Source organism: Hirsutella rhossiliensis, assembly GCF_020360975.1.
Source record: "Hirsutella rhossiliensis strain HR02 chromosome Unknown scaffold00002, whole genome shotgun sequence".
Taxonomy (NCBI): Eukaryota; Fungi; Ascomycota; class Sordariomycetes; order Hypocreales; family Ophiocordycipitaceae; genus Hirsutella; species Hirsutella rhossiliensis.
Window position 1 is genome coordinate 5,171,081 of NW_025408668.1, and position 25,659 is coordinate 5,196,739.

Genomic DNA, 25,659 nt, shown 5'->3' on the forward strand with positions numbered 1-25,659 from the left:
CCGATGGGGATATCCAACGGTATATAAACCTCGTCCTCCGGGCTCTCATCGTCTCGACTTTTCTGGCCTTCACCCTCCACTCTCACCTCTCCAGGACGGGCCACCTCCCGCATTTTATTCCACATCTCCTTCAGTCTTCGTCTCGTTCTCGTCTTCCTGAGCCCCCACCCCCCTGGCCGCACTCCACTGCCACCCTTTCTTTGAGTATGCGGTCTGCCTTGGCTGCCGCCCTGGGCCTGGCCCTCGTCCCGCTCTCACAGGCGTGGAACGTTGAGCTGCCGCCATGCTTGGACGACTTCAAGCCCTTTGTTAGCTCTGGCTGCTTTCGGGAAGGATCCGACCCGACCTTGATCTTCCGCTCCGGCCTGGACCAGCACAACATGACGGTCGAGAAGTGCGTCGCCGACTGCAAGGGTGCGTCTTCCTCAACTCCTCACCTTGACGTCGGGGGAAGCTCACTCTTGTCCCAGGCAACGGCTACCGCTACGCCGGCCTCGAGTATTACGGCGTCTGCTTCTGCGGCTCCACCGTCAACGGCCCGCAGGTCCCAGACTCGCAGTGCTCCCTCCCCTGCAGCGGCAACAAGTCGGAGACTTGCGGCGGCGACAAGGCTCTCTCTGTCTGGCAGGATCCCACCTTTCCCAAGACCCCCGAGGACGTCACCGTCGACGACTACAAGTCTCTGGGCTGCTTCACTGATGACTCCACCAAGGGCCGAACCCTGTCGTGGCCCGTCAAGGCGGACGCTTCCTCCTTTACCACAAAGAAGTGCTTGGCTGCCTGCGAAAAGGGGGGCTTCCCCTTTGCCGGTACCGAGTATGGAGGTGCGTCCACTTTCCCATCTTGCTCACTCATGTTCGGACCAGTCAATCTCGAGTGACGTGCGGAAGCTGACGGAAGTTGCTGGCAGGTGAGTGTTGGTGCGGCGTGGTTCTCGCCAACGACACAGCCAAGGTCCATGAGTCGGAGTGCAACATGCCCTGCAGGGGCGATGCCTCGGACAAGTGCGGCGGTCGCGCGCGCCTGAGCCTCTACGTCGCCAAGGACCTCGAGTCCCTGGAGCCGTGCGGCCAGCGCCCGGTAACGACTTCTTCTTCGATCGCCACCGCGACCAAGCCCTTGTACAAGTTTCCCAACACGACTACCCCTGCCCTGACCAAGCCGAGGGAGACAGCCTCGACGGTAGACCAGCCTAGCAATACCACGTCCCAACCCGGCGAGACCACCTCCAGCAAGCCGATTGAGACGGTCACCAGTGCGCCCGAGGAGACTGCTTCGACTCCTTCGCAGGGGGCCACGTTGACGAAGCCTCAGGAGACCACCTCCAACAGTCCTGGTGAGTCTACTGCCTCGACCAAGCCCGACGAGTCATCGACCAGCGCTGGGCAGACGCCGACGCCGAGTGAGACGACTGCCACGAGCCCTGAGGAGTCTTCGACAACCAAGCCTGGGGAGACGACCAAGGCCGATGAGACAACGACGAATCCTGGTGAGACGACCATGACTGGACCTGGAAAAACTCTCTCGTCCACCCCATATGGATCCACGTCCAACGAGCCGAGTGAGAGCACAGCGACTAGCACACCTGGCGAGACGACGCCCGCTTCGTCTAGTGAGCCTGGTAGCTCCACAGCGACCGCTCCCGGGAAGGAGACGACTGCCTCGTCCATCACGCCTAGCGAGTCGTCCAAGACTACAGAGCCGGTCGAGACGACTCCGGAGACTAAGGCACCGTCGAGCAGCCCCGGCGAGACGTCTACGCCAAGCTGGACGTCGGTTACCACTTCAGATAAAGAGACGGCCACTTCATCGAGCAACGCTGGCGAGCCGACCTCCTCAACCCAGTCTAGAGGAACAACTTCCACGATCGAATCAGGAGAGACGAGCACGCCCACTTCGGGCAACTCCGGAAAGACAACGGCCTCGTCGGGCAAGCCTGGCGAGTCGACTTCTCCCACCCAGGCCCCGACCACCACTACCAAAAACGAGGTGGCATCCACGACGGCCTTGCTTTGTACGGCCACGAGCATCGTCCCGTCAAGGTGCGAGTGGCAGCGCGGCAACTGGTGTGCCCCTCCTCTGCCCGACTGGAACTCCCGGCACGGCTGCGTGATTGCGGCCAAGACGTGCGCGCTGCAGGTCGTCTCGTGTTTCAAGTACGCCGGCTGGCCGCACACCATCGACTGCTTCGACTTCCAGCGCTGGTGCCGCAACGTGCAGCGGTACTGTGCCGGCAGCTGCAGGGGCCGCGGCCGGTGTGGCAAGGGTGACTGCTGGAGCAAGTACAAGCCCGGCTTCGGCAAGCCCCCAGCCACGACCACGTCCGTCTTCCCCTGTCTCCCGGCGTCGGCGACGGACAAGCCGACGCCTGCGCGGCCTGCCACGTCGTGCCCGCCGGCGCCCACCAACATCTGCAAGCAGCCTACCAACGACAGATGGGGCTACGGCCCCGGCAAGCCCGTGGGCGGCATCCCGCTGCCCGTCGTCGGGTGCAACGACATCAAGGACGACTGGCGGTCCAGGCCGTACAAGCTGTACACGGAGCCCGACAGCGTCAAGTCGCCGTCGTTCCGGTGGCCCGAGCGGCCCAATGTGTGCGTCGACTCGTGCAGGGAGCAGTACCAGCACTGCCGCGACACCTACGTCGACAGCTGCCGCCAGCTGGGTTGGAAGGGGGGCTTCCACAAGCGCCGCGAGGGCGAGACGGACGCCGAGTTTGCGCGCCGCGCGCAGCCGTGGTCGGGCACATGGGCCGTCGAGTCCGAGGCGGCCGATGCGAACAGCAGCAGCAACGACGGCTACTGTGCCGCGACTGAGGACCACTACTCGTGGGCCAGGCACGGCTCCGACTCGGTCAACTGCTGGGGTTGGGGCGGCAACACGCCCGACAAGGCCGAGCAGCGCTGCCGCGCCCAGTACAACGACTGTCTCGCCGTGAACAGCAGGGTCAATCCCGGCGACCAGTGCAAGACCTGGTGTCGCAATTACTAGGCGGTGCGAATCAAGGGGATGGATGACTGGCCTGGCGAATGCCTTGATATATAGACGTTTGTTTTTGCTTGGTGGTGCGGAACAAGAAGGCGGTGAAGCTGGACTGCCCTGTGGAGAGCACAACAGGGCTTGCCGGGTTGACCGTTGAAGGAATTGTCATTCTTTTATTCGCTTTTCTGAGACAGATGTGGAATTGACCTATTATTTCTTCGTGATGCAAGGTGTTGCGAGCAGCGTGAAGTGACGTGGCAGACGCCACGAAAAGGCGAGGTGCAGGGTAGCCAAGGCAAGGCTGGTGTGTGTCCCAGTTGCATCCAGGCGCCACGTCGCCTCAGATATTGAATAATACTCGACGTCTGATTAAACCGGGGCTTGGATCATCAAGGACGGGGCGTTGCATAAAGAGGCGGCGACATCTGCTCTCGTCGAGCAGCTTTCGTGATTCTATGGTTGTTGCTTTTCGGTCTCTTCTCTCATCATCGTCGTCGCCGTCAGTCCGCTGCTTCAACACCTTCCTCTCTCACACCCACCCAGGAAGAGAGGGCGAAAAGGCCGGGCACCAACATGCTCGACCAGCTCCTCGCCGCCGTGCCTCCCGCGCTATGCTGCCAGACCTTCTTCCTCGCGACCGCCGCCGCCGTTCTCGCGGTGCAGATCCTCCCGCGCCACCTCCGCGCCGCGCTGACCGAGTATGGGGCCAGGCGACCCGACGACGACAGCGACGAGAGCAGGAGTAGCAACGGGCACAGCAGTAGTAACAGCAACGCCGCTGCCCATCGCAAACCAGACGACAAGAAGCAGTCCGTCCAAAGCCGAGACTTGATTGCTTCGCTGGCCGACCTCATCCGTCGCTACGGACAGGTGCCTCACTCGTGGTTCTGGCACTATTACATCGTTTCCCTCTCCTGGACCGTCTTTTGGGCGTGGCAGTACCTGTTCAGAGGGTCCGCCATGGAAACCCTGGCCCGGGCCCAGACCCAGGCCGAGGCTGGTTCGGACGCTCCTTCGACCCACATGGGACGCGTCTTCCTGGCCTGGTCGATGCTCGCCTTGCAGGGTGCCAGGAGACTGTACGAGTGCTTCCGGGTCGTCAAGCCGGGACGAACACCAATGCTGCCTGCCCACTGGATCCTGGGTCTGGCCTTTTACACCGTCATGAACACGGCAGTCTGGATCCATGGCTCCGGTGCGTTGGCCGCTTCGCTGTCGTTTGCTCCACGACTGACACTCGTCCAGGCCCCATCATCGCGTCGTGGAAGTCGCGTGACCCCCCCGTCCTGCTGACGACGCGGGTGCCCTTGACTCTGGCCCTCTTCTTTACGGCTTGGTTCAAGCAATACGAGTGCCACAGGTACCTCGCCAGTCTCAAGAAATACACACTCCCAAGCGAGGGTTTGTTCAGCCATCTCGTCTGCCCTCACTACACTTGCGAGTGTTTCATCTACCTCGCCATTGCCTTGATGGCGGCACCGGCTGGTAGCCTTTTCAATGCTTCTCTGCTGTGCGGCTTGACCTTTGTAGCAGTCAACCTTGGCGTCACGGCGCATGGCACCAAGCAGTGGTACGTCGACAAGTTCGGTACGGAGCGAGTTGCTGGCAAGTGGAAGATGATTCCCTTCGTCTTCTAGGCTCGGTCGGGGCCATCACCGGTCTGGCTTCACCGCTTCTCAAAGAGGCCCAGTTTCCTCCCCACCATGGATACGCTGAGGACATCTCGGTATGTCAAGCTGGTGCGGGTCTCGCGCATATTACGACCACTGGCGTACTCTTGCGGGTTGCCAAGTAATGACCAGTTCACCACCCCTCCCTCTGCAGACAGGTCGACATCCTCATCGATGTCGGAGATGCCGTGGAAATGATCCGTGTAGAGGCTTTCGGTGGTGATGAGCAGACTACGGGGTTCTTGGAGGATTCGCCAGGTTGGAGTGGGGTTAAGAGCACCGCCATCCTTGCTGCGGTGCAGGTTCAGGCAAAGGCTGGACCCTAGACTGACAGTGCACACGACTGGCCAATACGCGGCGCCGTCCTAGGTTGGATGAGCAGTCTGAAGGCGACATCCCGACTATAAGAGCCAAGTACTTAACTTGTGAGGCATTATGCCAACGCCTGGGGGATATTCGTTGACGAGGACGTGGTTCGGGCGCGCGTGCGGGCTTTGTGCAAAGATGTGTTGCAAGTTGCCTTCCGACACTGGGAGAGAGAGTAGCCGGGTGACGACGGGGTCCTCCAGCCACGGGGGCAGCGGTGCATGGAGCAGCTTGTCCTGGACAAGGCCCGAGGGCCACGTCTGGAGTCTGCGATGGGTGAGTTGCTTCCAGTTGGGCCTGGGTGCTGCAGCAATCTATTTCAAGGAGGACGAGGATCAGGCCATAGTCAATTATCGGAGAGGCTCCTGTAGCATCGGGTGCGGTGAGAATAGCGCACCTTTCCAAGGATCCAGTCTTGCTCGTCTCGGGTGATGAAATCGGGAATGTAGTATGCTGCCAAGGGGAGGCCCTGGACCCTGGCGGCCTCGAGCGACGAGGGGAGGGAGGCGTCCATGATGCGTGGCCACGGCAGTTGTAACGGAGCTAGGGAAATTGGTGGGGAGCTTTATCGGGTGGCGCAGCGGGCTGCTGATCTGCTTGGGCGGGAGTCGAGTCGGGCGAGGGAGCGCATGTGCGTGTATGTAGGCTGCCGTCCCTGTTGACTTGACGCGGAGAGAGGCGTGAGACGAGGACGGATGAGCATGCTCGAGGGCCGCAACGGACCGCTCATAGCGTGGCTGACGTCGGTGTAACAGACGGAAACGCCAGTGGGCTCTTGCCGGCCGACGATGACGGGGACAGCGGAGGAAGGCACGCGGGATCTGAAGGCTATTGTTGACTTGACATATCGACGCGCCAAGCCAGCCAGGGCCTCAAAAATGGCGCGTCGTCGAACAAAGAGCCAGAGGAGACAAGAAAGGCGGGGGTTTGGTACAATATGTACATATAGAGGCTACCTCACCCGCTCTCCGCCCGCTCTCCCTTGGCCATGCGTTGTCTTTCCATTGTGGGCTGCGGCTGACCTGGGAGCGCGCACGGATCATTCGCGATACGTGCATACTGCATGTACACCTAGGTACATTGCAATGTCGAATTACCGGGGTATGGATTTCCGTACCACCAGCACCTTCCCCGAGGTACAACATGGAGACCAACATCGGGAGGGCAAGCAGGCGGGTTGGCTCGCCCTACATGGTACTCGGGCGGCGCACGAGAACGCGCACACTAACAGGCACCTGGTGCTATTTGTCGTCCGTGGCCGGTAGCGGAAGGCGTCGATGACTCCTACTGGACACCTGACTGAGCAAACTTGCTTGTACGGCATTACATCAGCGCGAGGTACATATGTGGTGTGGGGAGCGATCGCGGAGCTTAGGAAACCTGTGTCCTAGTGAGCTTACCTAAGGTGAGGCAGAGGCTGCTTGTACTGTGTGGGGTGTCTGCCAGCCAAGATACCTGCCATGCTGCCTACCTTAAGTACCCCAGGCCTCACTTCCTGGTTCAGTCGGCAAGGTGCATATCTACTGTGCGTATTGCACAGGCGGCCCCTCGTCTGCACTGTATCTGCCAAGATGCCTCGTACTTTCTGTCTGGCCTGGCCTGAGCAGGTACCCGAGGCAGGCGCTTCTGTACTGTGCCGTACGCTAATGCATGTACTGAGGTACTAGTCCCCGCCAGCCAGGGACCGGCACACTCTTCCTCTTCCAAGATGCTGCAACGACAGGCCACCGTAGGTCGAGGGAAGTGAAACCAGAGCAAACCCCGGCGAAGCAATGTAGCCGCGGCACACGCTCCGCGCGAGAGAGAGGTGTGGGGGGCCGGGAGGGGAAAAAGAATCGGTTCGCGTGATGGCTGGTCGGTGTTTCGGCCCAAAACTGCACCTCGAGAATCTTGTGGCCCGCCGTACTCGCCCCCTGCATGGGCCAATCAGCCGGTGGCGATCAGACTTTTGTCTCTGCATATCTTCGGGGTCCCGTTTTCAGTCGCTTGAGAGGGCCAAGGCAGGCTCGTTTTCTCGCTCCCTCCTTCTTGCAGCGCTCCGCCTTTCGCCTGCCCGCTTTGCTTACCTGACCTGACCTGCCCGCCCTGCTAGCACCCCCCAGCAAATGCGCCTAGTGCTCTCTAACCGAGCTACCTGGCGCTGAAATCTGGGCCGTGACTTTGACTTTTTGACTGACACTCTCATCTCATCCAACACCTCTCACCTTGTCCACCTACGTAAATCGACACTCCCGTGAATCGCCTCGAATCGCCCCCTCATTTATCGCGTACAGAGCTACCGCCCTGATACTTCACTCAATTTCGCCTCCTCCCAACCCGCCAAGCTCCAGCTCCGTTTCTCCTGCGGGAGGGGTTTCCGTTGTGGCGATTTCTCCATAGGGGCTGCTCGCTGCCAGAGTCTGGTCGGGTCGCCGGCTCCAACCTCGCGACCAGCCAAATCAACCGCCCGACTTCGTCCCCTCCGTATCCCCGGCGCGCCCGTCTCGCTTCTCACCTCCAGGATGGTGGCAGTCGCCGGTCTCTCCCTCCGATAAATGTCATGGATGCGCAGAATGCTGCCGAGTCGGACCAGACGAGGCCTGCTGACGCTCCTTCGCCTCTACGGCAGCCGGGCTGCGAGCTTGAGCGCAGGCCCAAGTCGCCGACGAGCCTCAGGGCATCGCCCCCCCCTAGGGACCAGAAGCCCAAGGCGAATGATGCCACCGCCGCCGCTGATGCATTTTTGACAGCCCGCCCCGGCGGCGACGTGCCCGGAGATCGCGACTCCGACGCCGAGACCATCGTGCTGCCGGGCAAAGATGGCCATTCTCCTTCCAAGGCTCGAAAGGTCAGACAGGAGGACAAGAGCGAAAGCGATGGCGAGGCAGGTAAGCCTAAGCTTAAGCCCAGGCCTGACGGGACCGATGAAAAAGGCGCGCCTGATCATGCAGGTGCACCTGGCAACCACCTGGGTGACGGTGCAGCAAAGAAGCGCGTCGCGGCCTCCGGATCCTTTGATAAGGACCGTCGCCCTCGCAACAAAGAGGGCGGTTCCAGCGGCTTGAGCTCAGCACCTGATTCCCCAACCCCAAACCAATCGCAGCAGCAGCAACAACAGCAGCAACAGCAGCAGCAAAATCATCCTCATCCTCATCAGCTTTCCCAACATCACCACAGACGTCGCTCCGACGCCGGCCTCTCGTCACCGTCCGACTCGGAGCAGCATAGCCACCATAAATTATCCTCTTCAAAGGCGCTGTTGCGTGACAAGCTCAAGTCGGGCGAGCGCTTACTGCCGCACAAACGAAAGGCCCCCAAAGTCGAGTCCGACGACGAAGTGGACTGCCGCAAGGCTCGGCGCCAACGCACCACGAGTGTGCAGCTGGACGGCCCACGACCGCCCAATGACACCAGGTCGACGCCTGTCAAGCCTCATGACTACCGAGCGCGCTCCATCTCCCCCCAGCCACGACAGCATCGGCGGAGCATTTCCACGCAGCTCCCTTCCCAGTCCTCCAACGGTCTCCACTTCAAGAAGAAGCGTCTGCCGCCGCCCCTGCAGTCCACCGATTACCACTCCGACGACTCGTCCGCCGGCGGGAGCCCCCACCCGCGCAGCTCCAAGCTGCGTAGCCTCGCGACCCCAGTGACGGCGGACTCCAACATATCCCCGGCCAAGATGGCTCCACACAAGAAACATCTCGACGCTCACGGACAGACTCTTCTGGCACGTGCATGTGCCCGGGGTGAATACGAGACTGCCAAGCAGCGGCTGGGGGAGCGACCCGAGGACCTGAACGTGGCCGACTACGCAGGCAACACACCTCTGCAAATTGCGGCAATTAATGGTTGCGAGGACATCGTCAAGCTCTTGATCGAGGCTGGGTGCAATCTGGACTGTGTCAATTACGACAAGGACACTCCACTGCTCGACGCCGTCGACAACGGCCACCTCGGGGTCGTCAAGCTTCTCTTGGATGCTGGGGTCAACCCCCGCAAAGCCAATGTCAATGGCGAGGAGCCCCTCGACCGCGTTAGCGAGGATACAGACAACGCCGACGACATTCGCGCCGCGCTCATGGCCGCCCGAAAACGCGCGGGGGAACGCCGACGGACCTCGGAAGACCGCACCTCTCACCACGACTACCATGACTCGCACGCCCCGGACAGCCCTCGTCGTTCACCAGCAGCCCTGGCGTCGGCTTCGACGGGGCGGAGGAGCGGGACTGTCCGCTCGACCAAGACGAGGAACGATCTGCTGTACATGCCTCTCGACGATAAGACCCTGCGTCAGGCTGCCGGTCGAGGCGACGAGGAAACCGTGGCGCGCATCCTGCAGGTCAAAGAGGGGTACGATGACCCGGAATCCATGGTCGCCGCGGCCCGAGGTGGGCACGACCTCGTGATTCAGTTACTGTTGGGCCTGGGAGGCGCCAACGCGGACCCCGGCCCGGCCCCATCCTTGCCATCCGAGTTTGCAACGCCTGTACTCGCTGCCATAGGCCAAGAGAACATCAAGGTCATCGAGCTACTCTTGGAGCAGCAGGGCTTCGACCCCACCCGGAGATTCAAGGGAGAAACCTACTACGAGATTGCCAGACGTCGCCAGGGTACGAACTGGAAAGAAGAAGAACAGATGCTGAAGAACGCCTACGATGAATACAAACGCTCCCACAAGGAGGCTCTCACGACCAAATCCCCGGGAGGACGACGGGAGCGCGAAAGGGACAGAGAAGACAAACTTGCGCGACGCGACGATTCCAAGGAACTGTCCAGGATTCACAAGCGCAATCACTCGAGCCCGTCACGGGAAGGCGAACCCAGGAAGAAGGGCACTGTGCCCAAGATCAGCAGTCCCCGCGAAAAGAAGCGAATTGATTCACTCGTGAACCGAGGCGAAGACGATTCACACAAGCGAGCCACCGGACGGGCCAAGAAAGATGCCTCTCACGTCTCGGACCGCGAGGTTTCGCCTGCAGTTCCTCACAAGCCTCAGAAGGCCAAGCGCACCGAGTCAGACGTCACAGGCATGTCCTCTGAAGGGGAGACCGCTAAGCCTAGGAGGAAGCTGGTATCCAAGGGGGAACTGAGCAGAGAGCGGGACAGGCAAAAACGCGCAATCAAGGAGCCTGCAAGCCCCCGCGATTCGAGGACTGACGAGGGCACGGACAAGTCCAAGCTATCGGAAAAGTACCACAACAGAACCAAGGCCTTGAAGCGCGATGAATCGAGGGACCATTCCCCCGGGGAAGGGGCGACGAAGAGACACCGGTCCAGCGTGACGCCCGATCGGCCTAGCGACGGCGACAAGGACCATGTCGACGGAGCAGTGAAGCGACGGCGACTGGACGGTGAGAACCAGGCAGAAAGGCGGCCGAACCGTCCCGTCTCCGTTGATGGGCGACCCCGCAAGACAGTATCGTCTCGTGACATCTCAGCGAAACCGTCCGTGACGGGGAGTAGAAAGGAGCGTGATGATGGTTCAAAGGACGGTCATGATCAGCGAGGCCCTTCACACTATGGGTCTGGGCGAATAAATAACATCGGGGTCGAGAAGTCGATCCACGTTAAGTCCGAGGATGTCGACGTGCCCATGCTGGACATAGACCGACCGGAGGCCAACGACAAAGCAAACACTTCCCGGATTGAGAGCGACGAAGACGAGCTGGCGAAGAAGAGGGAGCTGGCGGAACAGGAAGCGAAGAAGGAAGAAGAGCGGAAGCGACTCGAAGCCGAGGAGAAGAAGAGGAAACTCGAGGAAGAAGAGGCTCGAAAGTGTGAAGAAGAGGCTCGAAAGCGTGAAGAAGAGGCTCGGAAGCGTGAAGAAGAGGAGAGAACACGCAAAGCCGAGGAGGAAAGGAAGAAACAGGAAGAAGAGGAAGCTCGGAAACGCCAGGAGCAGGCAGAGCGCGAACGACGTGAGGCCGAGGAGGCTGCCCGATTACAAGAAGAAGAGAAGAAGCGGCGGGAGGAGGAGAGGAGAATGAAGGAAGAGGAAGAACGCAAGCGGCGCGAGGAGGAAGAGCGATTGCGCAAGGAACAAGTCGAACGCGAGGCTGCCGAAGAAGCCCGTCGACTACGCGAAGAGGAGGAGCGCAAAGAACGAGAGCGCCGGGAGCGTGCCCATCGCGAGGAAGTCGAGAGAAAACGAGCAGCGCGGGAAGCAGAACAGAGGCGCATCCGTGAGGAGCAGGAGCGCATCCGACTCGACAAACTGCCCCCTCTGCTGCGATGGCTCGACATGTGTGCAAACCCCAAAACGACTGTTGTTGCTGAGCAATTCAAACGCATGCTGGGCGCGCGATACGACACGATCCGCCAGGAAGCAAACGGCACTCCCGCAGGCCGCGAGCTGTGGGTTCTCAACACGCACGTGGCATTGCTTTTAGGCGAGAAGGACCTCGATCTTTCCAGATGTAAGGCGCTCGCGAACCCCCAACCTTTGCAGGCGTTGAGGCTAACGTCATCTTTTACAGACACAGCATGGGAGCGAGCACCCGTCTCATCTCTTGCGAAGCTCACGATCTGGAGAACCGAGTGGACCCGCTACGCTCTCATCTCGGACAAGCTTTGGGATCTTGGACGGCAACTTCCAGGCTACTATGGCGACGAAGACCCATCCGCCATGAACTTCGATACAAAGGAGCGGCTTAAAAATGCAGCGTGGGAGAGATTCCTCGCCATGGACATGTTCTTTGTGAAGGTATGCATCGACCCCGGCAGGAATACCGACTGGTCGGTCTGGTACGCTGACAACGACGCCCCTAGGTGTCCGATCTCCTGTACACGGTGCCGCACATACCGCATCTACGAAACGTCAAGCTCGCCGTAGAATATCGAGAGCTTTTGGAAAGTGAAGAGCAGGCCATTGGATGGAAGAGCGCGCAGAAGTGGAAGCAAGATCCCGGCGCCGAGCGGTTTTATGGCTTCGCGCCTCGCAACAAGTACTACGTCAACGGAGAAATGGTTGGAGAGGATGTCCCGGCCCGCCACCAGACCAGCAAAACGCCGTTTCCAGAAGCCCGCGTTCCACGACGAGGCCTGGTGCAGGTGTTTCCCGACGACCCAGACTATGAGCGTATCTGCCTAGACCAGGGCCTGGATCACCTAATCAAGGGGCCTCACACCCCTCCCGTGGTGAACGGAGTCCACTCGTCGCCCAGCAGTCAGACGACGACTCCGGCCAAGCCCGTGGTGAACGGCGCAAACGGGCACCCGACACACGAATCGACAAACGGCCCCACAGCCACGAATGGGGTGACTTCGAACGGCGTCAACGGCTCCTAAGCACGGAAGTCCGAAACTGAGTTGCGACGAGGCGACTGGACTCGTTGGTCCTTTGTCATTATAATGTTGATATTTTGTGCTCCAAGACTTTTTGTGTGCCAAGCGTTGCTAGCAATCAGAGCGGACGGCCAGCCTTGACGTTGGACTCGGGCCGTGGAGCATGTTCATACTGCGATGCATAAGGACTGGGGGCTGGGATAGCCCGATGATTCCCGGGTTGCGGCGGCATCTTTCCTACTGTGTTGAGATGTCTGCTTTGCAGTGGCAAGGCGATTGCATGAGCTGGGCGTTTTGATGTCTTGAGTTTGTCGAGATACCTGTCGGCCGTTGCCGAGCCCGAACGGGACAGAGAGACGCCACATGAAGCGATGTTTCCGATGAATTTGTGTGATCGATTCTTGTGATGTGCCCAACTTTGATGCTTCATGATGTGTGAGGTCTTGCCTCAAATGCCGATCAGAAGAGGCACGACGAGTGGCAGATGGGCTTAGTAAGCAACTGTTAGCGTTCGCGCTGGAGGCTTACATCACTGGCTGCTGCCGAGCCCCCGATCAAATTATTTACCCCACCAGCTCAACTACCACAGCGGCGGCACCTTGATCTCTCTCACGAGCAGGACCAGGCGCAGCGACTGGAAGGGCATCGCGGAGCCGCGAGGGAAAAACGAAACACACACCAGAGCATAACACTCGGTAGCGGCTTGCCATCATGTCGACCACGGTGGAAAAGGCATGCTCCCCAACCCCAAGAGTCCGTCTGCACGATACTGACCGTTGCAAACCGCATACAGATCAAGGAGATCGAGTCCGAGGTGAGAAACCACGAACAAGCTCGTCAGCCCGATTATTCCTTTCCTAACGCGCCCCGTCTCCGGCGGCACACAGATGGCCCGGACGCAAAAGAACAAGGCCACGTCCTTCCACCTGGGTCAGCTCAAGGCCAAGCTGGCCAAGCTGAAGCGAGAGCTGCTGACCCCGAGTAGCGGCAGCGGCGGCGGTGGCGGCTCGGGATTCGATGTTGCGAGGACTGGCGTTGCTAGTGTTGGCTTCATCGGTTTCCCGTCAGTGGGCAAGAGTACGTTGATGAGTAGGTTGACGGGCCAGCATTCCGAAGCGGCGGCGTACGAGTTTACGACTTTGACGAGTGTGCCGGGGCAAGTCATTTACAATGGTGAGTGTCTCGCACCAAGGACCGGGCGCTATGGCAGCCACCTCTCCGCTGACGGTTCCATATCGACAGGTGCCCCCTTGCAGATGATCGACCTGCCTGGGATCATCGAGGGTGCCAAAGACGGCCGAGGACGAGGTCGTCAGGTCATTGCGGTCGCCAAGACGTGTCATCTCATCTTCATAGTTCTTGACGTGAATAAGCCGCTGACAGACAAACGCGTCATCGAAGCGGAGCTGGAGGGCTTCGGCATCAGAATCAATAAGGAACCGCCCAACATCACATTCAAGAAGAAGGACAAGGGCGGGCTCAACATTACGAGTACCGTTCCCCTCTCGCACATCGACCAGGATGAGATCAAGGCCGTCATGAGCGAGTACCGCATCAATTCAGCAGACATCACCATTCGCTGCGACGCGACAGTCGATGACCTGATTGACGTGCTCGAAGCCAAGAGCCGCAGGTGAGGCGCCAACCCGACGATGCCCGCGGCCCAGGACGCAGGACGCGTGACTGACATGCCGAAACCAGTTATATACCCGTTGTGTACTGTCTCAACAAGATTGACTCAATCAGTATCGAAGAGCTCGATCTCCTCTATCGGATCCCCAACGCAGTTCCCATCAGCTCCGAGCACGGCTGGAACGTTGATGAGCTCATGGAGTCCATGTGGGAGAAGCTCAGCTTGAAACGCGTCTACACCAAGCCCAAAGGCAAACAACCAGACTATTCGGCCCCCGTCGTGCTTCGTGCCTCCAAGTGCACCATGGAAGATTTTGTAAGACGAGTGCAACACTCGTGGCGGTGTGTCTTGTGGCTGACCCTTGGCTTTGCTGCGCAGTGCAACGCGATCCATCGCAGTATTGTGGAGCAGTTCAAGACAGCCATTGTCTACGGCAAGTCGGTCAAGCATCAACCGCAAAGGGTCGGGTTGGCTCATGAGCTGGAGGATGAGGATGTCGGTGAGTGCCTTTTGCTGCCCCCACACGTGAAGGCCGCGCAATTGGAAGCGCCGGGAAAGCATGAACCGAGAGCCTCGTGCGTCACGGAAGCGGCGTAGTGCATTAGACGTTTGTCGCGCGCGCGCCGTCCAGACAGACCGCTCTGCCCCCTTGTTCAGCTCGTTGAGTCCCCCTTTGGACGCGGCGGCGCTAATCAGCAGTAGTGACCATTGTCAAGCGATGATGGGCAACGGGCTATACAGGGTATACAGGGTGGGGGGCCTCGTCGGGCTATTGGGCGAGCGCAAGCGGCATCTCGATTCACGCTCCATTTGCGGCGCCTCGTGCACCCAGTGCTGGGTGCGCATGGAAGCCCGACGGTTGGCCGTGCCCGACAAACCCTGTCACCGATGTCGATCTCACCCTGACGGAACGGCGTCCCGGTCAAACTGGTGCGGGAAGGCTGCGGTCGAATTCGGCAAGTTTGCAGGGCTGACGGCAGCAGCATGTCGCCGATGGTAAAGGCGGGAGACCGGGAAGGGGAAAAGAGCTGAGGAATGGCATTACGATAATTGACGATGGACGGCAGAGATGCCGTCATAAAAGAGGCGGGCCCGGGACCAGGGTAATAGAGGCCTGGCAAGATGGGCTACGCGCGAGCGGAGTAGCAAGGATGGGGGCAAGCGGGATGAGGAGAATGCGGGACGGCCGAGAAGCAGCATGCACTTTAGAGGCGATAGCCATGGGAATAAGCGAAGCAGGCATATGCGGGGGCGCCACCATCTACGATACGTTGTTGTGCATAGCCGAGGATTGGACGATCTGCGGCCTCACGAGAAGAAGAGAGGAAACGTGGGCTCAGCAACGACGGGACAGTGTAGACAGCACATACGTGTGCGTGCATGTACCGTAGGTGAGCGAGCCGTGCACACTCACCCATCTGCTCACGAACATGGGTAGGATGTGTAGGATGTGTAGGATGTGTAGGATGTGCCAGGCATGCAGAGGTCAGGCGGGCTTTGTCTCGCATGCAGGGCGCTTATGCGGACGGGTCTTGGGTTGGAGATGAGACGATTCGACGATTGTGCTGGCTGGCGGTTACCGCATCCTGGATCGACGTTCCCTCCTTCTCTCGGTGGGTGTGTTGGCTGGCCATGGGCCTTTCAGGGAGCTCCTGTTGCCGCCGGGGCGGGAAGAGGACGGTATGGACTCGTCCAATTGACGAGATTCCGGCTCTTGCGCGCGCCTCCGGGTGGGTAGGAATTGCGACGATGGCGAAGAGGGGAGGAGGGAGGGAGCTCAAAGTTGAGGCGGCACGGTTCCAGTGTCTGGATGATGGGTTGTGTACGCCGTACATAAGTTATATGTAAGTATGTATCAAGAGAGAGCGCGTGCGGACTCGACGACACGAGGTGTCGGGGGCTGGCTGCTTTTGGCCATTGTGTGATACAGCATGAGGCGAGGCGGACGAGCTGGGCTGATGGGTGAAACAAAGGGATTGATATCTCGCCTTTGGTACGTTGGCTCAATAATATTAGAATACCATGTATCCAATGCGTATAAGGGACAGAAAGCAGAGACAGACATGTCGAAAAGATGAGCGGAGCATTTGGCGCGGCTGGCAGACGGAGAAGGGCAACAGGCAACCTGCCTATAGCGGCAACGAGGAGGCTATAAGCTAACATGTGTGTATCTCCTCGAACGCATGCTTGAGCCCGATTAGGCAAGTAACTGGGGTTGTTGCATGGACGCACGTTAGCATGTCGTGTCGTTGCTCGTCGTTTGGGGGGAATCACGTTGTTTTGCATCCCATGGGACAGACAACTGGCACAAGGCGGCCTCGTATGCGGCCCAGACGCAGGTCCGGTGTCTGTTCCTCGCAGCAGTCGCAGCCGGCAAGAAAAAGCTTCGACGCGACCTTGCTTGGTCATGCGTCGCCGAAGGCGTGGGCTCGTACGACAGACTACCGACGTAGATTATTTATTACTGTATGTGTTTATATGGTAATTGACTAATTATAGCACCGCCGTAATTACCACCTTACCGCCTACTTACTGTGTGTACATAGAAATGCCTGCATACATACGCACGGCCTGGTGGCCTCGATGAGGCAAGACAGAACGGATATCGACTATCGACTATGTGCAGTATAGCAAGTTTGCCTGACTGATGGCATGTTTCTCCCCTCGACCGCCGCGGATAATGACCAAGGCCAAGTGTCTGCTGCTTTTCTTGCGTCACATCAATTTGGTCCTGGCCGGGCTCGCCATTGGCCGTCTCTCGTTCTCTTTCCCTTGGGCCACCACCACGGCGTTATAGGCGGCGGCGGCGGCGGCGGCGCAGATGGGATATATCATCATCCTTGGGGGTTCCAGTCGTCGAGGCGTCGACCAGGCTTGACTCGACCTTCTGGCGTGGCATCCAACATGAGCAGGAACCGAGGCGTGCCCTGTGTCTGAGCGCCTCGAGTTGAAGTATTGCCAAGGCCTCGTGTCGCCCCTGTCTTCCTCGCCGACGACGAATCTTGGATGAAATGCCTGGCCTGGGCTCCGAGACACGGACGATAACGCAGTGGAATGGAAGAGATAGATGACGGCTCCTGTGCGACTACAGACAGCCAACCAGTCAGTCACTTCTCCCGCCCCCCACACAGAAAAATGATGGGACGGTAGGCAGGTACCTAGACGGCGGCACCGGCAGGGGGTCTGGACGGGGACGGGCCAACTGGAACCCCAGCCGGCGAGCGGTGGACGGACTTTGGAGAGAGCCTCTGCTGCTGCGGCTGCTAATTACGACCTTGCCCTGCGTGCGTGTTTGTGTGTGCGTGTGTGTACGCCTGTGTGTGTGTGTGTGTGTGTGTGTGTGGGCAAGGTGCTAATAATCCTCGTCCGAAGCAGCCGACTCGATTCAAAGGGGAAGGGAGAGCAGTCTTTCATTCTCTCAGACTGAAATGATGGATTGCTGCCCAACGGTTCGTGTCCGTCCCGCAGCCGGAGATTATCGCGAAACAGGGAGATAAAAAAACGCTGCTGCTGCTGCTGTCACCGGCGGCGGCTGATAGGCTCCCGAGGGACCCCTTTCTTAGCACTATTTTCCTGCTCTGCCCCTCGTGGACCATGGAGCAAGTACGGAGACGGCAAAGATCGATAGCCCAGTAGCTTAATTCGTCTGATGGGAGAAAGGGGCAAGCCCAGAGGCTGAAGCTGAGCATCTCAGGCTGAAGTCGAGGACCAGGGAAAAGGAGGAAAGAGTATCCTGTCAAGACACACGCCCTCAGGTCTCCATCAAATTGCAGCTTCTTGGCCCGTGCGCGCGGGGAGAGTGTCCAATGCTCTTTCATCCACCTACATGGCGAATACTTTGCCGCCTTGTACTCGGCATGCGCCGTCTCTCCACATGCTGTAGGCCGGGTCCGTTTTGCCGGGGCGAGCCTCGAGACATGTCGACAATCGACATGTACAGTATCTACTAGTCGGCCAAGCACGATACAAGTCTATCGGCAGCCGTCCTCTTCATTGGGCGCAAGCCCCTGCCATCCTCGCGCTTTCGAGATCAACCGCCTTGGCCTCGGGCTCCTCAGCCCCGAAACCATCTCGCCGACTTACTTGCCCCCCCAGAGCTTGCAGGCTTCTTGTCAGACTTGAGCCGTCTCGCTCAATCGCGGCCAGCGTCCTTATGGCGTCTCGTCCGGGCGCCCTCAACTTGGTGTCGCACTCTCCGGCGTCCTTGTGATGAATCTCGGCGCTTCCACCGGGCCCAAAGGCATCATCCGTCCCCGGTACTTTCCTGTTCCGCTTCATGTCCTTGACAAGCCCCCCGACCAGCTGGTAATACTCATTGTCGACACTGTCCTACACGTACCAGGTACACTGGGGCCATAGGTGAAGTCGTCACTCTGCTCTGACATCGGCTTGTCGTCGTCGGCTTCCCGCGGTGCTCTTGACTACTTCTTCTTCGGAACATAGACCTGGCTCCGAGTGGTCCGACACTGAAAAGACGGAAAGCAACGGCCGGAGTCGGTATGGTTGGATTCGAACCAAGTTGACATCGGACGATGGTTGCTCAGTGAGAAATCAATGCTGAGACGGGAGAGCCGAGGATCTAATGACTATAATGCTCTTTTAACGCGCGACCTCTATAATAATCTGTCGAGACGTGTCACGCTCGCGCCCTTCTGTCATGATGTTACCGAAATGTGAATCATTGTTAAGTTATGGTGTGCTCAATGGATTTCGCCACGTAAATCACTACAAAGCTTACCTTCTCAGGGCATATATCACCGAAGCATTTCACCAATGGGCCCGTGATCCCATGCCTGACGAGACAAGGAATCCAACTGGCGATGCCATGCAATGGCAATCTTATTTCTCTCTGCTTGCACTCATGCGATATTCGAGGGTAGCTACCTATGTGCACCTGTATACCCATCGGAGCACTCATAAACTCGTATAAACAGCCAGTGTCTTTGATGAAGGCCTCACTCGCACATTGACCCGCAGCTTTGTGTTGTTCGCTTCTTACTGGTAAGGGACAGATGGCTCTCTTGTCGGCGGTGGCCACGCAGCCAGCTCCGCGTCAAGAGATGGCTCACGATGACAGCCCAAGGATCGGAAGTTGCGACGGCTTAGGCTACCAGTGCCATCGCTCAATGGCTTAGAATGACACCCACTCACGATTCATCTATGTCACGGGCTGTGCCCGGCTGGTGGACCCGGTTGTACCGGGTCCGGTGGGTCGTGCTCCGGTGGCAACACCGGCCCCGCTCCGCGGACCCAGAAGCTGCGAGAACATTCCGAGAAGGGTAATATAAGCTCGCACTCGAGGCTACGCCTCGAGTTCAGCTTCTTTTCCTCCTTAGCTCTAGATAGACAACACCTAGGCACCTGCTTGTTGAATAAACTCCGGGCCAGCCTTTCACATATCTAGAGCTCCTTCTAAATACCGCAAGCTGCAGACTGCTCGTCAGGATGGACCAGCAGAGTGAGCCCAAGTCTCCAGCAGCAATGGATTGACCAACGCATTCAAGAAGCGGTCAATGCGACTCTCAGCCCTCTACAGGACCAACTTTCCTTGCTGATGGAGCAACTCGGGCGAGCGCAGCCGCAGAGCGCCGACTTGCAATCGCCGCCAGTGGCACGAGGATTGGGCGAGAGCACGCCTGGCTTGGGCACGCCCTCCCAAAACCTGCGGTACTGGAATGCGGAAACCGTTGCCCAACCCACCCAAGTATGACGGCTCACGGAAGAGCTACTCCGCCTGGGCCAGGCAGATGCGAGACAAGCTGGACCTTGATGCACACTACTACAGTGGAAATCGCGAACTTTGGTACCTCATCAACTCATGTTTGGACGAGCGACCACAGCAAGTGGTCGCTACCTTTACGCCGCGGGAGGCCCTGGGGTAGCTACGACCCCAAGAGTTCATGCGATACCTCGACCGAACCTACCAGGACAGCAACATCCAATCCCGCGCTGCTGCCACGCTGAGAACTATGCGGCAGCGCGAAGACCAACCTCTCGCGTCCTTCCTTCCCCGATTCGAACAGGCATTAGCTGAAGCCGGGGGAGCAGACTGGCCGGACAGTGCAAAGATCGTATTTCTAGAGAACGCAATAAATGCACGCCTCCAAGAGAGTTTGGTCACAGCCGTACCGACGACTACCAGGGATGGCTTGCGAGAGTTCAGGAAATTGCGGGCAGATTGGAGAGACTGAAACCCGGTAGGCAGCCGACGTCGACTGAGCGGACGCCTCAACAGCTACCAAGGCAACGACCCAGGAGGAACCGGAGGACCCCGACGGAGATGTTAAGATGACGGACATCAACCGTATTGGCCACGAGTCGAAGGGTCGTCGACATGTCGATAAGAAGCCGAAGGATGAGCGCCGCTGCTATCGCTGTGGTCGGACGGATCATCTTATCGTGGACTGCCCAGCCCAGGTGGTCTTTCCTGGCGAAGGAAGCAACAGCGACCTAAAGCTGCGCGCATGAAGAAGCCCGATGCCGCAGATGATTCGGAATCAACCGCAGCATCCAGTGAGGACGAGTCGGCGGGAAAAGACTAGCCCCGGGGCGAAAGCGGGCGCCGGGGCCTGCAAAGGCAGACATCCGGGACTGGGAAGCGTTCAAGCCACGAATGAATAGTCGGACTGTATTAGTCAACGCGCGGGTAAACCGAGGCTATCGAATACGCGCCCTTGTCGACTGTGGATGTGACTGCTATGCCGTGATCGACGAAGCCCTTGTTCGGAAGCTGCGGATACCCTTCGTCGACTCGAAACCACGAGAAATTGGGGGATTCTCAGAGTCAGCGAAGAGTGTCATATCCCCAGGGTCGTGGCTGTTGTGGTCGAGACAGCTGGATTTGACGAACGTGTCTTTGCATACGTGATCCCAAGCCTGGGCCAGGACATGTTCCTCGGCCGGCCTTGGATGGAGAGAAATCACGTCGTGTACGATGCTGCCAAGCAGCGAATGTACCATGGGAGGGCAGGTGTGACGATACGCCTCATTGGGCAGGAAGAGCCCGCCAAGATACGCGCGATTCGAAGCGCAAGACTCGTGTCGGCAGCCGTATTCACGGCGGAATGTCGACGCGCAAAGAGACGCAAGAAGTGCAACGCGATCTCGATTCATGCAATCAGTTTGTCGGATATAGAGAGGCGCTTCAGCCGAAGCCGCCAGTCGATCCGAGCGAGAAGGTCCCGGCAGAAGTGCTGAAAGAATTCCGCGACCTATTCTCACCAGGAGAGGCAATGAAGCTGCCGCCACATCGACCGGGTGTGGATCATGAAGTCAACCTGCAGCCTGACAAGAACGGCAACGAGCCACCCCTTCCGTGGGGCCCACTCTACAACATGTCACGAGAAGAGCTGTTGGTCTTGCGAAAGACCCTGAAAGACCTGCTGGACAGAGGATTCATCCGAGCGAGTAGCTCAGCGGCTGCCGCGCCGGTGCTGTTCGTGCGGAAGCCGAATGGAGGGCTGCGATTTTGTTGCGACTACCGAGCGCTGAATGCAATCACCAAGCGCGACCGATACCCACTGCCCCTCATCGCGGAGACCCTGCAGAATCTGGCCAAGGCTAAGTGGTTCACCAAGTTGGACGTGGTGGCCGCTTTCCATAAGATCCGCATGGCTCCGGGACAAGAGGAAAGACTGCATTTCGCACGAGGTTTGGGCTCTACAGTGGCTCGTGTGCCCTTTCGGCCTGAGCGGCGCCCCGGCATCATTCCAACGATACATGAACAGTGTATTGCGCGAATGGCTGGACGACTTTGTCACAGCGTACCTGGATGATGTACTGATCTACTCGAGCGGTTCGAAGGCGGATCATGAGGCTAAGGTGCGACGAGTTCTCCAAGCACTCGCCGACGCTGGGCTGCACCTAGACCCAGCGAAGTGCGAGTTTTCGGTACAAGAGGTCAAATACCTTGGGTTCATCGTCAACGCAGGAAAGGAATCGCCTGCGACCCCGAAAAGCAGCGCGCCATCCGCGAATGGGAGGCCCCGACCACGGTGAAGGGTGTCAGAAGCTTTCTGGGCTTCGCCAACTATTACCGGATCTTCATCCCCGACTATGCCAAGATCACGCAGTCTCTGGATGCCCTGCTTAAGAAAGGAACTGCCTTTCATTGGGGACGAGCGGAGAACGAGGCGTTTCAGGAGCTGAAGCGACGATTTTGCGAGTCACCGGTGCTCAAGCAGTGGGACCCGAGCCTCCCGACCTTTTTGGAGACGGATTGCTCAGGCTACGCATTGGGAGGCGTCCTGTCGCAGGAAGGCCCAGATGGACGTCGACACGCATGCGCCTTCTTCTCGAAGCGACTTTCGCCAGCGGAGTACAACTATCCCATTCACGACAAGGAGATGCTTGCCATCATGAGATGTCTCGACAACTGGAACGCCGAACTTAGGAGCTGCGGCCCATTTACAATCCTTACCGATCACCGCAACCTGGAGTATTTCATGACACGCCAGAAGCTCACGGAACGGCAGAGCCGTTGGGCAGCCAATTGTCCCAGTTCGACTTCAAGCTCGAGTATCGACCGGGAAGCGAGGCTGTCGTGCCTGATGCGTTGTCCGCCGTGAACAAGACAAGCCACAGGGCATTGACGACGAGCGGGAACAAGGAAGAATGATACAGTTGATACCGGATAGTGCCATTCCATCATCGACAAGAGCATGTATCAACGCGATGAGTTCTGACTGTTCAGAGGCATCCACCCTGCCGAAGATGAAGGTCTTCGAGGTAGCGGACCTGCAGCAACTCTGGGACGAAACGGTGGCGAAGGACTCGATATTCCGGGCAGCCTATAAGGCAGTCCGCGATCGCGAGCGTGCCTTCCCGCCCTCGCTGGGCCTGAAGATCCAGATTTCAGAATGTGCGATCGACGCAGGCAAAGGCTGACATTCAGAGACCGTATTTGGGTGCCGGGTGGATCCGGAGAGGAGGGTAACCAGGAGGAAGCTGAGAAAGACCAGTTGAGAACCCGCATTGTGCAGCAGTCGCATGACTCTGTTGCGACCGGTCATCCCGGCAGGGAAGGTACGCTGGCTATTGTGGCTCGGCGATTCTACTGGCCTGGGCAGTCCCAGCTGGTTCGCCGGTACGTAGCCAATTGCGACACCTGCGGCAGAGCACACATCTGGCGCCAGTCGAAAAGGGGATTTCTCAAGCCTCTGCCGATTCCAGATCGACCCCGAAGCCATTTGTCCATGGACTTCATCACAGATCTGCCGCCTACTGGACCGAGCAAGGCAAGGTACCTGTGGGTGATTGTGGACAGACTGACAAAGGCTGTGACCCTCGAGGTGATGGACAACATGGAAGCTGAGCAGTGTGCAAACCGTTTTCTCCAGTGTCATTACCGATTTCACGGAATGCCACGGTCCATCGTCAGCGACCGCGGGAGCAACTGGCTAAGTAGGTTCTGGAAGAGGTTCTGCCGTCTTGCAGGTGTCACGCAGAAATTGAGCACGGCCTATCATCCTCAGACGGACGGAGGCCAGAGAGAATGAACCAGGAGATCGAGGCCTACCTGAGAGCCTACGTGTCGTACGTGCAGGACGACTGGGAGAACTGCTCCCTGCCGCGCAGCTGGCACTCAACAATCGTGAATCCGCAGCGACCAAGATCAGCCCCTTTTCGCTGAGCATGGTTACCACGTCGATCCCATCAGCGTCGAGGAATCGGAAGAGCCACCGAGGCATAGAGAGGAAAGCAGAGCTGATAGCCTACTCAGTCGCCTGCAGGAGGTCAATGAGTACATGCAAGCAGTGATGGCCTCCTCACAGCAACAACAAGAAGAGGCTGCCAACGCAAAGCGACAGCCTGCGGAGCGATTTGAAGTTGGTGACAAGGTGTGGCTCTCGATGGCAAACTACAGATCGCCACGACCGTGCAAGAAGCTCGACTGGCTGCATCACAAGTACACAGTCACGAAGGTAATTAGTTCGCACGTTGTTGAGCTCGATGTTCGTGGCTCAATTTACCCGCGATTTCATGTTGACCTTTGCGGCGGGCGCATCAAGATCCGGCTCCTGGCCAAAGGTAGATGACGCACAGCCACCACCGGTACAAGATGAGTCCGGCACGAATCTGTGGGATGTCGACGAGATTCTCTGCGCGAGATGGAAGAAGCGGGGACGAGGGGAATTCAGGCAAGCACTAGTGCGATGGACGGGCTACGCAGAGCCGACTTGGGAGCCAGTTGAGTGGTTGCAAGGAACAATTGCGATGAAGGCATTCGAGGACAAGTACGGGCCAATCAAGACCAATGATGGCCCTAGGGAGAGGTACGAGACGCTGGCAGGAACGCAAGAACCCCAGACGCCGACCTGGTCGGAGGACAAGGGGTAATGTCACGGGCTGTGCCCGGCTGGTGAACCCGGTTGTACCGGGTCCGGTGGGTCGTGCTCCGGTGGCAACACCGGCCCGCGGACCCAGAAGCTGCGAGAACATTCCGAGAAGGGCAATATAAGCTCGCACTCGAGGCTACGCCTCGAGTTCAGCTTCTTTTCCTCCTTAGCTCTAGATAGACAACACCTAGGCACCTGCTTGTTGAATAAACTCCGGGCCAGCCTTTCACAATCTATATGGAGCACCGAATTGTGAGAAGTCAGGTTTGTATTGTTAGAGTGTTCTGAGTAGATATGTTTCTTAATCTACACTCGTCAGCAAAACTAGACGCTTTGGGGCGAAATCGAGTGTTGAGAAACTTTGAGGAACTTGGCGGGCTTTTCCTGTTCCAAAACCTCAAGAGACTATTCACTGGGCCACTAGGACATTAACATCGAGATATTTCGACAAAGGTCGAGAGAAGTCGCTTGGATATAAACGTGCTTGTGGACGTGTTGATATTGTGTTGGAGAAGACAGCAATGTCCGTTATGAAAATGGAGCAGTGTGCTCCGGGTTGAGTGGTGGGATGAACGGAGGGGCCCAAGTCTAGGACCAGAGAGCAAGTAGGAAGTATAAGAGCCAACATGCCTTTTTGCCCTTTACACACCTCTTCAACTCCTAGAGATGGACGCCTTGCTTTTCATCGAGGTCAGCTCTCGGCACCAACTGTGCTGCATGAGACAGTGGCTGCACTAAGCAAGGCCGGAGTTGATATCCGCCCCCCTGGATTGGAGCCGGGCTGAAGCGATTTGGATCGAAGTGCTCTCGGAAGCGGGCCGCTGCATACATGCTGTTTTTTTATTTACTTTTGTGTTATTTATTTACTTTACTTCTTCAGCTGATTGTTTAGTGTTGTTGACGAGCCACCCTTGGTGAGACGGACGAGAGAACAATGGCTACATGCTTTTGTACCAATTGTTGTCTGGTGAAGACGTTGGGATATCATTGCTGTCCAGCTGGTGCGAGGAATGGGATATGATGGCATTTGATGGCGTTTGATGACCATGTCGCCTGCGCTCCGAGACAAGCCTAACAAAGCATATCTGGCTGGACAGGTGCAGCTCTGGCGAGGCAAAAGTACCGTTCCAGTGCGCGCCAAGTACAGTGCCTGCGGTACATGTACTTTGTAATCAGCTGACCGTCATGGCAAGAGGCTACATGCAGTACTTGCTCTCTCTCATCTTCAGCCTGCTCGCGGCGGTCCCTCGCTTGCGCAACGACGAGGAAACGAATCGGCCTTGCTGGCGACAGAGTTCAACGACGGTCACGGCCACGGCTCCCGCCCCCGTGGTCCAGCCGCTTCGCAGAAAGCGGCCTCGCCGGGGCTTGTCTGTCTTGTCTCGGACCAGGCAACAAGAGGCCGCGG

The 25,659-nt window shown here is 58.3% G+C and overlaps 6 protein-coding genes across 6 annotated transcripts; 5 read left to right on the forward strand and 1 right to left on the reverse strand.

The window, feature by feature from the left end:
* Positions 1-206: 206 nt before the first annotated feature.
* Positions 207-2,991, forward strand: HRG_02170 (WSC domain-containing protein; the record flags this gene model as incomplete). Its single annotated transcript, XM_044860641.1, has 7 exons — positions 207-414; positions 471-824; positions 911-1,080; positions 1,162-1,489; positions 1,729-1,776; positions 1,963-2,042; positions 2,140-2,991. The coding sequence occupies 7 exons, from the start codon at positions 207-209 to the stop codon at positions 2,989-2,991; spliced, it is 2,040 nt and encodes a 679-aa protein (XP_044724274.1).
* A 564-nt stretch (positions 2,992-3,555) lies between these two features.
* HRG_02171 (3-oxo-5-alpha-steroid 4-dehydrogenase domain-containing protein) lies at positions 3,556-4,619 on the forward strand (the record flags this gene model as incomplete). Its single annotated transcript, XM_044860642.1, has 3 exons — positions 3,556-3,724; positions 3,779-4,177; positions 4,228-4,619. The coding sequence occupies 3 exons, from the start codon at positions 3,556-3,558 to the stop codon at positions 4,617-4,619; spliced, it is 960 nt and encodes a 319-aa protein (XP_044724275.1).
* A 29-nt stretch (positions 4,620-4,648) lies between these two features.
* Positions 4,649-5,532, reverse strand: HRG_02172 (calpain; the record flags this gene model as incomplete). Its single annotated transcript, XM_044860643.1, has 4 exons — positions 4,649-4,883; positions 4,985-5,017; positions 5,076-5,332; positions 5,416-5,532. The coding sequence occupies 4 exons, from the start codon at positions 5,530-5,532 to the stop codon at positions 4,649-4,651; spliced, it is 642 nt and encodes a 213-aa protein (XP_044724276.1).
* A 2,025-nt stretch (positions 5,533-7,557) lies between these two features.
* On the forward strand, positions 7,558-12,284 carry HRG_02173 (ankyrin repeats (3 copies) domain-containing protein; the record flags this gene model as incomplete). Its single annotated transcript, XM_044860644.1, has 8 exons — positions 7,558-7,885; positions 7,949-8,129; positions 8,175-8,373; positions 8,464-9,882; positions 9,934-10,348; positions 10,415-11,413; positions 11,474-11,700; positions 11,766-12,284. 8 exons carry the CDS (start codon positions 7,558-7,560, stop codon positions 12,282-12,284), a joined length of 4,287 nt encoding a protein of 1,428 aa, XP_044724277.1.
* A 708-nt stretch (positions 12,285-12,992) lies between these two features.
* Positions 12,993-14,636, forward strand: HRG_02174 (TGS domain-containing protein; the record flags this gene model as incomplete). The annotated part of the gene is made up of 8 exons (XM_044860645.1): positions 12,993-13,013; positions 13,075-13,095; positions 13,169-13,352; positions 13,398-13,454; positions 13,524-13,914; positions 13,983-14,229; positions 14,293-14,413; positions 14,614-14,636. The coding sequence occupies 8 exons, from the start codon at positions 12,993-12,995 to the stop codon at positions 14,634-14,636; spliced, it is 1,065 nt and encodes a 354-aa protein (XP_044724278.1).
* Positions 14,637-20,978: 6,342 nt separating this feature from the next.
* Positions 20,979-22,800, forward strand: HRG_02175 (reverse transcriptase (RNA-dependent DNA polymerase) domain-containing protein; the record flags this gene model as incomplete). The annotated part of the gene is made up of 6 exons (XM_044860646.1): positions 20,979-21,229; positions 21,305-21,353; positions 21,420-21,564; positions 21,677-21,797; positions 21,845-22,392; positions 22,607-22,800. The coding sequence occupies 6 exons, from the start codon at positions 20,979-20,981 to the stop codon at positions 22,798-22,800; spliced, it is 1,308 nt and encodes a 435-aa protein (XP_044724279.1).
* Positions 22,801-25,659: the final 2,859 nt, after the last annotated feature.